This window comes from Ictalurus punctatus, chromosome 28, assembly GCF_001660625.3.
Source record: "Ictalurus punctatus breed USDA103 chromosome 28, Coco_2.0, whole genome shotgun sequence".
Taxonomy (NCBI): domain Eukaryota; kingdom Metazoa; phylum Chordata; class Actinopteri; order Siluriformes; family Ictaluridae; genus Ictalurus; species Ictalurus punctatus.
The window spans coordinates 2,831,947-2,847,498 of NC_030443.2; the positions used below are offsets into that span (position 1 = coordinate 2,831,947).

Sequence of the window (15,552 nt, forward strand, 5' to 3'; positions counted from 1 at the left end):
ACACACACACACACACACAAACTCACTATGCCAACATCACTACACACCCTTTCTCTCTGCCTGTTTCTATCTCTTTCTCCCTCTTGCTGCCTGCCTCTCCCCCCCCCAGTCTTTCTCCCTCCCTTCCTATCCCAATGCAGCTCCTGTCTTCCTCTCAGTCTTTCTTTCTGTATGCTTCCCTCGTTCGCTTTGGACTCGGTGAACCCACAGCTGCACACCCGCCACTCGTCTCCTCTGCAGACGCGTTTGGGTGGGGACGCTGGAGAATCAGGAGCTTCTCGTCCTATACCGCCTACTGCGTTCAGCGCTCATTACACCAAACGCTGATGATGCCATATACCATAAAACGCCTGGTGCAACGGTGTGATCACACATGCTGCTCAGCGCAACCTCATCGTGTATTCAGCGTTTATGGGCGAGGTGTAGCTAGGAATGATGTCGAATTCTTTCAATCCGATTAGTCGGAAGCTGTTGATCGTCTTTGATAGTAATGCTGGCTGCAAAGGCAAGATCACAGGTAGATATTCACGCGCTCGTTCGAATGCGTTCCGAGCGTTTCCACAGTAACAACTTACACAGGGACTTATATGGCGGGCCGCTCCACATTAACAGATTATTTTGCATTTTTGGAAGGAGTCTCCAGTGTTAGCTTTTTGGAACAGAGGTAAAACTGTCCTTGTACTCGTTTTCGAAAGTCTTCAGGATGGATGTAACTGGGCTTTGTCGTTTCTTAGTAACATGACGCATTTGTTTCATCGTATTAACGTCAAATGCGAGACGACAAAAACAGCCCCATGACGGAATGGCTATTTGTAGCTACTATAACATAAGTGATAACAAGAAATAACAATTGTTTAAGGATAGTACATACAGTACCATTAAATGTAACTATAAACTATAAAAATGTTGTTCTTTAACAAATGAAAAATCGTCATTGTTGACACCCTTCAATGTTTCCTTTCTTACTCACCGCCTTCTTGAAACGATAATCAAGGCAAAAGAGCAGGCAAAAAACATGTGATGTCTGTGATGGTGATAGAGCAAAAGTTACCTGATTGAGAGCTTCTCTAGCCGGTAGGCTACTCTGTCTCTGAACATCCCCTCCTGCCTGCCTCACTCCAGATGTGGAGGATGACCTTCCGAGCCGGCCAAGCTCTATTAACACACATAAACACACAATCAACAATGTTGTCAAAACTGCACGAACCCTATTTTATTTATTTATTATTAATTTTATCTCAGAATCAGCACAACCATGTGCTTAATGTGTTTATAACCCTAGCAATAAAACCTCACTGTCCGTCTAGTGGAATATTCGGCATGTCTACTGTTTCCTGGTCTGCTTTCCAAAAGTCATGGCAGCTCGAATTCTACTTTCGATATGCACTTGGACCAAGGACTTGTCTGTATTCAAATTCAGCATGTTTCAAACATGACTACCATCAAACGTCAAACTCATGCTAGCGCATATAATGGCAGCAACTGCTCACGTTACAGATTAAACGTTCAGCTATTATTTGGTTCTCTGGATAGGGAGAGTTAATACTTATGTAGTAAAATCAAATGACCTCCATTGCGGCAGGCAGGGAAGGTCTGGCATGGCAGGGGCAGTCCTGTGCGAGGCATTACCCTGAAGCCTGGCGGCCCATCCGCCCCCGCTAGACTCTCACTGTGCCCTACTCTTCCCGATGCCCGCACAGGGATCCCAGAAACTCCTCCAGCCCGGCCACTACTCCCAGCGTCCTCTCGGTCTCTTCTTAACAGAGCATCAGTACTGCCATTCCACACATGGCCTTCTTCTTCTACAGACCGAGAGGAAAGACTGTGTTACTTTGGTCAGCTTATGGTAGTTTACATTAAAGCAAGGATGGTATGTTGGGTCATTCATGGCTAATGGCAGAAGTTGTACTAGCATACTCTGCATAAACCCACCCCCAATCCGCCCCCTTCTCCACAAACACCCTGCCACCTCACATTTATATGGGGAGCCCAGGAATCACCAACTTAGGTGTTGGCTCTGGGAAAATCCTAAAATGCGCAGTGTTGAGGCTACAGTCCTCCAGGATTATAGTGTGGCACCCCTGCTGTTATTACTGACACAATTTTCCCCTTCTTCTCCCTCCCTCTCCTTCACACTCTGTCTGGAGTGGAGTTTTCATTTGCCTGATATTATACAATTTGGGAGTTTGTGCACAAAAAGTGTCACTGTGTCACTGGAAAGCAGATATATATTTTTTAAAAAGTATGAAGTGTAAAAGTTGGTTATTTTAAAAAGTTAATTTCGTTCACTTTAATTACTCATGTTGCTCCTCTTCATAATATCAGCAACAGCATTTGAAGGTGCAGCATAGTCCATATATAATTTCTGGCAGTTGGATGCTTTTGGATGAAAATATACTATCTAAATGCATCCGTTTTCTATTTTCTCCCTTGACCTTTCTCCCTCTCCCTGTTTCCATTCCTCCCAGATGTCTTCCTCTGACCCTTGCTTCCCTCATGTCTCTCCCACTCTATTCTCTCTCGACTGTACTACTCCACCTTCCCCTCCCACTCCACCCAGTCTCTTACTCTCTGTCTCTCTGCTGCCATGGCTGAAGGACAGCTTCCTGTGCATGGGCCAATACGCCTGATCATCAGTGAAGCCGAGACCACACCCGCTGGCATCCCAGGGCAAGAACCCAGCCTTGGCATGTGAGACGTGGGTGCTCCCTGCCTTGGTACTACTCTCTGGCTGCAGGGAGGGCATTGGTGTGCCAGCACGCAGGCTGTCATAGGCTGGAGGCCGACGGAATCCCGCGGATGGGTATGTCCAGAGCAGGGGGCTGTCTGCAGGCGGGGGCTTATAGGCAGGGAGATGTGTGTGAGGAGTGTGTGATCGGTGAAATGAGCGAGATGGAGGCCTCTGTGACGCTGAGGATGTGGACGGTGTCCCCGATGACGTGGATGAAGACAGTGACGCTGGAGGAAGGCTAGTGGTTGTGGTGGCAGCAGTACAGGCAGCCATGTCAACCTGGCTGGATGACTGTGTGACTGGCGTGTCTCTCTCTCTGTCTCGATCCCTCTCTCTGTCTCGATCCCTCTCTCGGTCCCGGTCTCTCTCTCTCTCTCGCTCCCTTTCCCTCTCAGCTTTGTCTGACTTCAGCAGAAAACTTACTGACTTGCCCTCTTTGGCCTGTGTCTGAGTTTGCGTCGAGGACTGCGAGGTACCCTGTGAGGCCTTACTTGACTCTTTCTCAGGTTTGCGATAGTGGTGGTAGTGTGAGGGCCGGTGGTGTGGGTGGTGATGGTGATGGTGGTGTGAGTATGGTGAGGAAGATTTTGAGGATGGAGGCAAAGGTGTCGAGTGGCTCCGGGCCCGAAGGCCTGGCGCTGGTCCTTCCTTCCTCTCCTTTTCCTTGTCTCCACCTGTTGCTTCCTTTGAAGCAGACGTGCCAATGGTGGGTGGCAGGCTGGCTGGTGATGGGCTGCTGGAGGAACCCAGCTTGGCAGAGCCACTCTTTGGGGGCGGGAAAGCCAACAGAGGTGGCTTGTGCTGAAGCAAGTTGGGGAAAGGTGCTGGGATCTTACTGGAGCCAATCTCTGACTCTGATTTGGTGCCTGGTAAGAGGAAGGGGGTAGGGGCTCGAGGAGGGTGTGGTGAGGATGAGAGAGGCTGAGGTACAGGTGTGGAAGAGGCAGAGCAGGAAGATGAAGGTAAGGGCGAAGAGTGAGAGATGGAGACGGCAGATTTATGCTTAGAAGATGGCAAAGGGCAGGAGGGCGAGGAGGATGAGGGCCGAGGGAGAGAAGAAGATGTGGAGGAAGAAGAGACAGAGGAGGATGTGTAGGATTTTGACGACTTGGCACGCTCGTGTTTGGGTGGGAGGCGTCGCTGGTGTGCATCATCAGCCACTGGGTACTTCATCTCCTCATAGATAGCCTCCTCGCCTGGATCTGAGTCGGAGTCAGGTGTTGTGGCTGAGGGTGTTGGCACACCGGGCGTCTCTCGGGTGAACACTTGACCCACCATCTCAATGTATACCGGCTCATCGTCACCGGTGCTTTCAGCACTCTGGAATGGCAGAGGTGTAGCTGGGGGCGGAAGCCGAGGGGGTGGAGCATCAAAGGACAGTTGGGTGCTCGGGCTCCGTTTGGGCTTCTGGGGAGGCACCTTCCTGCCCAGTAAGTCACCGGAGTCTGATTTCTTCATTGCTAGAGAGAGAGAGAGAGAGAAGGTGTTATTAGAAGAAGATCTTATTTGAACAACTCATAAGCCGTGCGTTCAGCTATACTAATTCCGAGGCTGTAATGCTTTAATAGCTGGGTTTTTTTTTAAAGTTTCTTCATGTTTGCTGACTTTACCACTTCATTAGCAGCCTGTCAAAGAATGAAAATGAGTCAAAGCACAAATCTATCTACTTTTTCTTTAAAAATGTCAAACACTCCACTCTCTTTAGAAAATAACACTCTCATTAGAAACTCACTTTAAGAAGCTCCACAGTGAAGTTCAATAATAAAAGATGGTGCTTTTTTGATTTTGTTGGCTTTCTCTTTGCTTTCTTTGCTAACTTTGATCGACTTTCTGGATTGAGGATTTACAGTAGTACCTTTTGAGATGAATATATCAGAGGGTAGGATGGGTCTCGACTCTTGTCAGTGTCTTTCTTTGCTTCTTATGCTTTCTTTGTTTTGACCATGAGAATCTTTTAGGCATGTTTCCACCACAGGAACCAAGACCAAGGGAAATTATGATAAACCAGTATTGTTTTTACCACAGCAACCAGGTTTGAATTTTGCTTCTGGAACCCTTTTATTTCCTGCTAAGATATAATGATAATGAGTCTTTAATTCTTCTATTGGGCACATATACATTACAGCATTGTGAAATTCTTTTCTTCGCATACCCCAGCATTCCAGGAAGTTGGGGTCAGAGCACAGGGTCCGCCATGATACAGCGCCCCTGGAGCAAAGAGGATTAAGGGCCTTGCTCAAGGGCCCAACAGTGGCTTGAACCCCAGACCTTCCAATCAGTAATCCAGAGCCTTAACCGTTAAGCCACCACTGCTCCCCCCTAAGGGATAGGTTGTTTTATATAGGACCAGGAAGTTCTCGGCTGGTGCTCGTTGTCTCATCGGTTAAATGCAAGCATTACAGAATGATCATCCTGTCTAACCGCCATTTTGAAAACAACAACAACTGCACTTGCTATAGCCAGTTTTATATCAGGCGCAACATGACTAGCATAGAAGAATGGTTCCGCAGTGCTGTATGCGTTTGGATTTTATTCTGCTAGTGGCAAGTCACTTGCAACAAATGGCTTTGAAAATTGACTTTGAACCTTGAAACTATGCTAAAAAATCAAGCTAAAAAATGACACTTAATGTTAACGTCATATTTGTGTTAACAAGCTAAATAAGGCTAAACAATAAACAACTTCATGTCCACTGTGTTGCTGAACTTTTACCTCACGCTCAATGTAAACATCTGGAATTTGCATCAGTTTTGCATAAAACAAAAACCAGGACTTTCCCGGGAACGACGCAAAATTAAAAAAACAAAACAAAACAGCCACACCCTCAAGCACTCACCATTCTTCTTCTCAGGGTGTTTGGGTGGGTGTTGGGGTGGCGGAGGAGGAGGGGCGTCAGGTGGTGCGTGCCCACCACGGACCGGGTGCTCCTGTTGCGGCGTAGAGCTGAGGCGGGTACTCGGGTGACGTTTGGGCTTAGCCGGGGGGCATCGTCCGGTCAGAGAGGGCATCTGAGCGTCTGAGTCGGGGTCGTCGCCATTTTCGAGGCCCTCTCCCTCGCCGGTGCCCACGGCATGGCATGACTGAGAGCGTGGCGCCATGGCGGCAGCGCAGGAATGCGGCGAGAGGTCCTGAGAAGCGGGCATCGTCATGAAGCCCATGCGGAAATGCCGGCGGAACGATGCCAGGTCACGCACCTTCCCTACCGTCGCCGAGGAGGCATCTTTACAGCTGTAGGAAGAAACCAAAATACATCACGATGCAATTTGCGCAATGTTGCTACTGCGATTTAGTTTCCGTAGGAATCATTAAGCGTTATTATTCTTAACGCGGTGTCAGGAAGAGGGGAGATATTTCTCTCACTAACGGTCAGATCCGATAAACGTCGCCATCATTTACACTATCACTTTTCCGTCCCTCACTCCCCACTCTCGCACCTAAAACACGCTTTAAATATTTCACGGTCAATTTCATTTTGGACTCTGTGTTCTCTCTCTCTCTCTCACACACACACACACACACACACACACACGGCATGTGTAGTGTAATCTCCAGTTTACCGACAGCATGATAAGAACAAGCTGTGCACCCTAGTCTGTGAGAAATACACCCCAGTGCTCGTTGTTCTTCTCCACACATTTGCATCTCTCCATTTCCCTCCTTTATTCTGCTCTCTTATCCTCTCATCCACTCACTCTTCTCTTTTATCTTTATCCACCCATTCTCCTCTCTTATCCTTTCATCCTTCCAGGTTCTCTATTGTCCTCTCATCCATAAGTTTCTCTCTCTCGTATCCTTTCATCCGCTAGTTCCCCCCCGCCCCCTCCCTCTCTCATCCACTTGTTCCCCCCCCCCCCTCTCATCCACCCTTTCCCCCTCCCAAATCCCCTCATCCTTCTAGTTTCTCTCTCTTTTCCTCTCGGCACGTCCATTCACCTCCCTTATCCATTCATCCTTCTAGATTCTCTTTTTTTCCCCCCTCTCATCCATCCTTCCTTCCATCCTTCTATTGCTCCGTTCCGTCCATCCTTCTTTTTCTCTCTGCATGTCCCCCTCTTCCCTCCATCTTTCCCTGCAGCAAACTCCTTTCCTCACAAACACCGGCCCCATCTGTTACCACGGCAACTAGACCGCCGTTTGGTTGTTGTTTACCAATATTTTTTTTTTCCAAACATATAATTCCATGTACACATTGTCTGGCATGTACACACACACACACACACACACACACACACACACACACACACACACACACACACACAGCCAAATGTTGCCTGTCTGGCTTGTTAGGTGTGGCACAGCAGCATATTGGCAAGGCGACATGCTTTCATCAATGGAACATGCAGACACACACACACACACGCACACACACACACACACACACACACACACACACACACCCAGAGGGCACAAGTGATAATGTTCACTCACATTCTCATAAAGCATTTTCGTATTTTTTTCAACGGGTGTGTCACTTTTTTTTGGATTATCTTTTTCTTTCCTTTTCTGCTACAGCCGTCCATTTTGACAAGTGTGTGTCTTTATTCAGAAATCACCCATTCTTTTTCTCTCTTCATTCTAAATTTCCTCCCTCTCTCTCCCTCTCTCTCTCCCTCTCTCTCTCTCTCTCACTCTCTCTCTCTCTCTGACTTTGGCAAATATCGGGTGCATGAAGCCCAGATGGGCACAGTCTTCAAACACTGACATTACTTTGTGTGTGTATGTATGTGTGTGTGTGTGTGTGTGTGTGTGTGTGTGTGTGTGTGTGTGTGTGACATGTGCTGCAGCCTCTCTGCCTACACACACACACACACACACACACACACACACACACACACACACACAGACACACAGTGGAACCTGTCAATACCCAGGCAACATAGATGGTCCCGCTTCAGGCGACCATGCAACGGTACACAAACATTACTGGCACCAGACACACACTCCACTCAATCATATTTAGAAACACACACACATTCACACACTTCCCCAAATGAGGGACACAAAACTGGTGTGTGCTCTGTTTTTGTGTGTGTGTGTGACATTTCTTACAAGCTGCTCCTGAAATAAACCCAGTAAAGCAACGTAACATTGTGTAAATTTGGACTGTGTCTCTTCCTCTCCTCTTGGCACCTTATAGTAGTGCTTGTGTGTGTGTGTGTGTGTGTGTGTGTGTGTGTGTGTGTGTGTGTGTGTGTGTGTGTGTGTGTGTGTGTGTGTGTGTGTGTGTGTTTTATCTGTGATCTGCAGTGGGTCAGACTGACTTCCCACCACAGTTAATGCTTTCCCACCAACACACTGCCTTATTTTCGAGCATGCTGCACTTTTCTGTAGCTCAAAAAGCCAGTTCTCAGCTGGCAAAATGAGTTTCGTTTCATTTCAGGCAGCACACAGCTGATAAAAACAGGGAGACCGAGCTGAGAAAAGGAAAATAGGATATGAGGAGGTGACTCAAGAAACTCGGGGTATTTCCTTTACTGACAGTTGTGAACGATGTGGAATGGTTGATGATTGTTGTTTTAAAGTCAGCAGAATTGATTTCTCATGAATGAATTGACGGTCAATAAGAATGACATAAATGCAGTATAAAAGAGATTCCTGAGAGACGGATGAATGGGAAGAGGTGTGTGGATGGATGGATGGATGGATGGATGGATGGATGAATGGATGGATGGATGTTGGAGAGGAGCAAATAGGAATGGACGGATGGATGGATGAACTAATGGATTGACTGATTAACAGATGGATAAAGGTATGGAGGGAAGAGCGATGGATGGAGAATTACATGAATGGAGGGAAAACGGATGTATGGATCGATTGATGGGTTAGGGGGAGTGAGGAGGGACCGTTGGATGGATGGGTAGAGGGATAAATGGATGGATAGATGAAACGATGGATGGATAGAGGGCATGGATGGATAAATGTATAGGGAGAAAATAGGGATGGATGGATGGAGGAGAGATAAGAGTGAAAGATGCATGGGTTGATGTATGTATAGAAAGATAGCTAGATGGATTGATTTATTAATAGATGGATACATGAATGGAGGGAAGAACATTGATGGATGAATACATGGATGGATGGATGGATGGAGGGGAGATAAGAGTGAAGGATGGATGGGTTGACAGGTTGTATAGAAAGATAGATAGATGGATTGATTTATTAATAGAATGGAAAGAAGGGAAGAAAATTTATGAATTAATACATGCATGGATGGATGGATGGATGGAGGAGAGATAAACGTGAAGGATGGATGGGTTGATGGATAGATAGATGGACTGATTGATTAATAGATGGATACAGGAATGGAGGGAAAAACTTTGATGGATGAATACATGGATGGATGGATGGAGAGATGGATGGGGAGAAAATAGAGATGGATGGACGAGGCCAAAATAAGAATGGATGGATGGATGGATGGAAGGGAGATAAGAGTGAAGGATGGACGGGTTGATGGATGGCTAGAAAGATAGATAGATGGATTGACTGATTGATAAATAGATGGATACATGAATGGAGGGAAGAGAAATTGATGGATGAATACATGAATGGAGGGAAGATGGATGGGTGGGTGGATGGATGGAGAGATGGACGAATCAAACGATGGGCCAATTAATCAATCAATCAAACAGTTCATGGGCGGACGCATGAATGGATGGAAGATGGATTAATGAATGGATGGGAGGATTGATGGATGGGTTAACGGTAGGGAAGAAGGATAAATAGTTAGATGGGTAAATGGATGGATGAATGGATGGACAGATGGATGGGGTAGAAATAAAGAGTGATGGATGAACTGATAGATCGATCAATAAATGGATGGATACCTGAATGGAGGGAAGAGGGATGGAGGGATGAATACATGAATGAATGGGATTTAATTGTTTAAATCTACTTGTGATGAAGGAGGGCAGAATGACTGGAGGACTGGAAGTGAGACACAGATAGAGAGATACAGTAGATAAATGAATAGATGGCTGGACAGAAGGAAAGGTGGACGGATGTACAACTATAGGGATGGATGAATGGACCAAATGGTGCTGTTTAAATTCAGCAGCCGGACTGAGGAGGATGGAATGATTGAGTGGAGGAGGAGTGGGAGGATGAGAGAACGAGTGCACAGCCTGTTTCCTGTAGTGTGTGTGTGTGTGTGTGTGTGTGTGTGTGTGTGTGTGTACTAGAGAGAGGAAAAGGTAGTGTGTGCTTGTATAAGGGGATACCAGGCCTATGCATTTAAGTGTGTGTGTGTGTGTGTGTGTGTGTGTGTGTGTGTGTGTGTGTGGTGTAATTGTGGAGTGGGTAAGACAGAGAGTATGTGTGAGAAGATGCTGTGCTCCCAAGCATGCATCAAAGAGCTCATTTAGGAGTTTACTTTGTGAGTCGAGCGCATATGTGTGTGTGTGTGTGTGTGTGTGTGTGTGTGTGTGTGTGTGTGCGTGTGTGTGTGTGTGCGCATGTGTGTGTGTGGTTTAACCAGAGGCAGCTAAAAGCAGGCCTGTTTTTTGAGGTCAGGATAGGATGTGAGCTCTCTATGTGTCATGAATCCAGAACATCTCCCACACACGGCCCTTACACACACACACACACACACACACACACACACACACACACACACACACACACACACTCAAACAGTGTAGAAGTCAACAGCAGAATTAAAACTATCCATCACTTAATGCTGATCTTCGTCTATAAGCGTTAGTTTAACTAGATTTGCTCGGTCTGTGTGTGTGTGTGTGTGTGTGTGTGTGTGTCGATGTGAAATCACACAACACTAACAAACAACCACTAACCAACCTATAAATCTCAATCTTAAATCAGAAAATTGCTAGCTGCTCATCTGCACATGACTACACTAGATCTGACTAGCCCACAGCTAGCAATACTAGACTAGCTAACTAGTTAAGTAACTGGTCCATGTGGACTGTTTCCTGCGTCGAAACATCGGACACCTATCATAATGACGTTCATTTGTGAACGTACGGTAACTTGTGAAGTGGATTTTAAAGCAATTCATGAGAAATTTGTGAGGGTAGGGGAAAAAAAACCAAACTGGCTAGCAAAGCTAACCCGGATTTTTCCATTGCTAACAAAACACTTTAAATCCCTCTGTCATTTGACCTCACCATCAACCCTAAACATTTGTTATCCAAATCGACTCCTGCTAATAGTCATTTCCTGTCCGAATCCTGCTCAGAGTGAGAAGAACTAGTTAACTGTTCTTAGTGAAAGTCCAGTTGATGGCTAGCTGCTTTGGGTGAGTACTTACGCAAGGCACTGTAACACTTGTGCTTGTAAAGATTGTGTGTAAGACACTATGTGTGTGTGTGTGCGCGAACACAAGCATTTTGTGTGCGTACGTGAGTGTATTTGTGATCTACTGGGACACCAGAGGGCCAGATTGTCCCTGGAATATAGGCCATACTCCTACACTTTCTTCTCTCGCTTTCTGTCCTGCGTGGAAGGAGGATAGAACTCGTATGAAATGTGAAAGGCGATCTCTCTTTCTAAGCCCCCGCCTTCTCTCGCTGGATTTATTCAAAAAAAATTTTTTTTGTTGCACTTTTCACCTCTTCTTGCCCTCCTGATCGCGGTGTCTCCAGTCCAGTCGACTCTTGCGGTACAGCAGGTTCATGTCGCCACGGAGAGGCGCCTCCTCACAGCCAATCACAGCGCAGTGCAACCGCTGGCCCCGCCTTTCTATGTCACGCAGGAAATGCTCCACCGCCACATCCTGGGCAGAGCCAGAGTTCATGGTATAGAAGACCAATGATAGGCACTGGAGGGGGTGGGGGTGATGAGGGGGTGGGGGTGATGAGGGGGAGGCGGGGTGGAGTGTTACGTGCCTCTTGCCCCACCTCAGTTACCTGTTACAGAGACAAAAGGTATTAAAGAATTAGTTTAGCATCTGAACATTGCTTGTTTAACTTTGCATTCGAGCTATGAGGGTTAAGAAAAAGTAAGGGAAGCATTTCGGCCGGCGGACTGGTAGATCGCTTTTAAATTCTCGATTCTGATCGGTCAGATTTGCATGGCAAATCACAGGCTTATATTAATGCTGTCGTTCTAACAAGAGCCCCAGACATATCTCGGCTGATCACCTACATGTACGTTACAATTATGTACATTTATTAATTTTTTTTGTCAGAATATATATGAAAGAATGCAAAAACTCCACATACAAACTGGTAGCAGATCAGAGGCGTAAGTATTATGCAGTCAGAGATCTCCAGTTCCGAGGATGATAAAACGATGATTAGTGCCTTTGCATAACCGTTATTCTCACAGGAAGTCAACACATCATGTGATTAGTCATTCGTTATGTACCGTGATCCGGAGTCCAATTTGAATGCGTGCATGGATCAGAATCGGAGCTGTTTTATTAGCCAAAGGTTCACATATGAGAAATTTGCTATGGTGAGTGGGTTTTATATATATATATATATATATATATATATATATATATATATATATATATATATATATATATAAAAAGACATATACGACGTATTAGCACTCTTTAACCACAGGTAATAAATAGCTCGGAGTCAGTCAATCTGAATTCTCTGTAGAGCTTCGAAATCGATATGATTAGTAAGAGACACTGCGTAGGGGAAAAAAAAAATACTCCTCCTTTGTCTTGTGGTCTCGCGCCGAATCATCCTGGAGCGTTTCCTAAAAGGGGAGGCTCGGAAGCTGTGTAAGAAAGGTCAGCAGTCGTCGTGCTGGAATATTACACAATGCAATTTCGAACTTTTTTCCTGAGCATCGAGGACACGTAGGTAGCATCGCTGAATGAAGCCAACTTGTGAGTCACCGAACGTTCTCCAGTGAGGTGCTGAACAGTAGGGCCTCATTCACCCACGCAGAAGCCGAACAGCTTTGAGCACCATCGGTAACCTTAAACTTGGTAAGGGACCAAAAAAAACCGACCCAACAGCGAGCGGACCGGTACGTGCCAAACTATACCATGCGCATGAAATTCAGAGGCGTTGTGTTGCTCATACAGTAGCAGTGTACATAATTCAGACAGGCTCCGATAGCATAGCATGCTCACCATTATCTAAACCACTGCCTTCCACTGTCTTCAGGAAGGTAGATCTCCACGAACAGGATCGGTGAGCACTGATCTAAACAATACTGCTTTAGAAGCTCAGAGTTTATGCTAGATAAAATAAAATATAGTTATAAAATATCTAGCTTAATAAAGAATCGACAGTATAGTGGCTAATACTGCAGTATCACAGCTTGGTTACTTCTAATCCTTTTGACATGGAAGGATGCCACAGCTAGATCCGAGATCACAGACATCGCTGTTCCATCACTATAATGCAGTTTCCATCTCCATTATCAGTGTTCTTTAGCACTATGCTTATCAATACCTCCATAATTATTGCTCTGCATCGCCATTTACATCATTAACACGTCATATTTCAAGCATCGGTGCTGTATATTTGCATCACCCTCTGCCAGTGGTTCTCTGACAGTTCCTGATCACTAGATTACAACCTTAAATGCTAAGGCACTCACTTAAATCATGGGATCCTGACTAGCGCTATTGCTCTATCTATATCCTCATTTCCAACACTGCTGCTCTACATCTCCGTCACTATTGCACTGTATCCTTATCTCCATCACTGCCGCTCTACAGCTCCATATCTCCATCTGCCAGCATCTCCATCACTGTTCTAAATCTCCCTAATTACTTTATATCTCCATCTCCAGCTCTATCAGAGAGATGCTAACGTCTACCTTGTATCTCTGCCCTTACTCTCGTATTCACTTACTCCCTGCCTGACTGCCTTTCTCTCTGTCTCTCTCCATCTCTCTCTTTAAAAAGAAGAATATCTGAGCAAGCAGGGCAGGCTGTAGGTTTCCCGGGCTGCCCTCGCTGCGCCTGTCTGAATCTGTAGTTCCTAATGTGGCCTGTCACTTAGAGCTCACACAGAGAGAGAGAGTGAGAGAGAGAGAGAGAGAAAGCCTTGTTGTGAGGCAGATATGCTACAGAGTGCGAAGAGTTTGAGCACAAACTAGTGAAAGCAAGAGCTCTGATTGGCTGAGAAGGACACTGCTGTCAGCTGCTGTGCTATTCTGGAAGGGGGGGGGGGGGGGTTGTTGTAAGACCAGAGAGTTGCTGATTGTGTGTGAAAATGTGTGCATACAAGAACTCTGGAGGAGATATGTATAGCCACCGTTGTTGTTCCACCACTAAAGCAGTAAGAGGGGGAAAAAATATATGTACATGACTCATTAAAATGGCTTCTATAAGCCAAAATACGGAAAACTGGGTCAGATCAGAGACGCGACCAGGACAGAACGCAATACTACAACGCTACTCTACCAAATACACAAGTCTGTACCAAATACAAAGGCTCTACTGTTAATACTAGATATAAAAATCTGCTAATATTGAACCAAAAAACATTCATTTTTCTTTTTAGCATAAAAGAATAAAGTACATTTACTGGCACCTTTCAATACAATATCTCGTATACGTTTGACTAACAGTGAGTTTTTTGTTATATATTGATGTGACTAAATACAAAAGTACACTTTATATATTTTTTATAAAGTTTTAGAAAGCTTGGCAGAAATTTGGTTGAGACTAGAGATGGGCATCGGGATGGGGATCCTGACTGAAGGATGCAAGAAAAAAGTTGCACAAGCAAACGGGTTTAAAACCCCCCCAACAACTTTCATTCAGGTGTGTGAGTAGTCCGAGATGAAGCTCGTAGTACAGAAAAAAACCCCACATTGTACATTAAAATGAATGTAATTCATTTATAGCTTGCATTCCTTCATCCTTAGCTCCAGCTTGGTCAGGGTTGTGGTGCTTTGAATTAGGCTACTAGATCTGTTTATATTTTGAGAGTATTATTCCACCAATGTCAAGATAAAACAAGCTATAACATGTCCTGATGCTATACCTTATCCTTGATGCTAACGCTGTCTATATAACCATTTCTCTTTTATACCAAAGCGTCCTGAGCTGCATGGCTGAATACTATTCCAGTCTGACATAATAACTGCACTACCAAAATCGTGGAGATTTACTACTCTACCAAAAACGGAAATCCACTAATCTACCAAGCATAGAGATCTACTACTCTACCAAACATAGAGATCTACTACTCTACCAAACATAGAGATCTACTACTTTACCAAGCATAGAGATCAACTACTCTACCAAACATAGAGATCAACTACTTTACCAAGCATAGACATCAACTACTTTACCAAACATAGAGATCTACTACTCTAACAAACATAGAGATCTACTACTCTGCCAAACATAGAGATCAACTACTCTACCAAACATAGAGATCTACTACTCTACCAAACATAGAGATCAACTACTCTACCAAACATAGAGATCAACTACTCTACCAAACATAGAGATCAACTACTCTACCAAACATAGAGATCAACTACTTTACCAATCATAGAGATCTACTACTCTACCAAACATAGAGATCAACTACTCTACCAAACATAGAGATCAACTACTTTACCAATCATAGAGATCTACTACTCTACCAAACATAGAGATCAACTACTCTACCAAACATAGAGATCAACTACTCTACCAAACATAGAGATCAACTACTCTACCAAACATAGAGATCAACTACTCTACCAAACATAGAGATCAACTACTTTACCAAGCATAGAGATCAACTACTCTACCAAACATAGAGATAAACTACTCTATCAAACATAGAGATCTACTACTCTACCAAACATAGAGATCAACTACTATACCACGCATGGATATCAACTACTCTACCAAACATAGAGATCAACTACTTTACCAAACATAGAGA

The 15,552-nt window shown here is 45.0% G+C and overlaps 1 protein-coding gene across 2 annotated transcripts in view; it reads right to left on the minus strand.

The window, feature by feature from the left end:
• Positions 1–15,552, minus strand: part of LOC108259934 (neuronal tyrosine-phosphorylated phosphoinositide-3-kinase adapter 1) — a 40,140-nt gene that overhangs the window by 7,127 nt on the left and 17,461 nt on the right. The window contains exons 2-6 of one of the 2 annotated variants that reach the window (XM_017459753.3): positions 11,299–11,595; positions 5,568–5,959; positions 2,569–4,191; positions 1,569–1,802; positions 1,052–1,155 (exon numbers count right to left, since the gene is read on the minus strand). In XM_017459753.3, the coding sequence (XP_017315242.1) occupies positions 1,052–1,155; positions 1,569–1,802; positions 2,569–4,191; positions 5,568–5,959; positions 11,299–11,483 (2,538 nt within the window). In that variant the 5' untranslated portion in view covers positions 11,484–11,595. The remainder of the gene's footprint in view (positions 1–1,051; positions 1,156–1,568; positions 1,803–2,568; positions 4,192–5,567; positions 5,960–11,298; positions 11,596–15,552) is intronic. The other variant, XM_017459755.3, reaches the window with a different exon arrangement.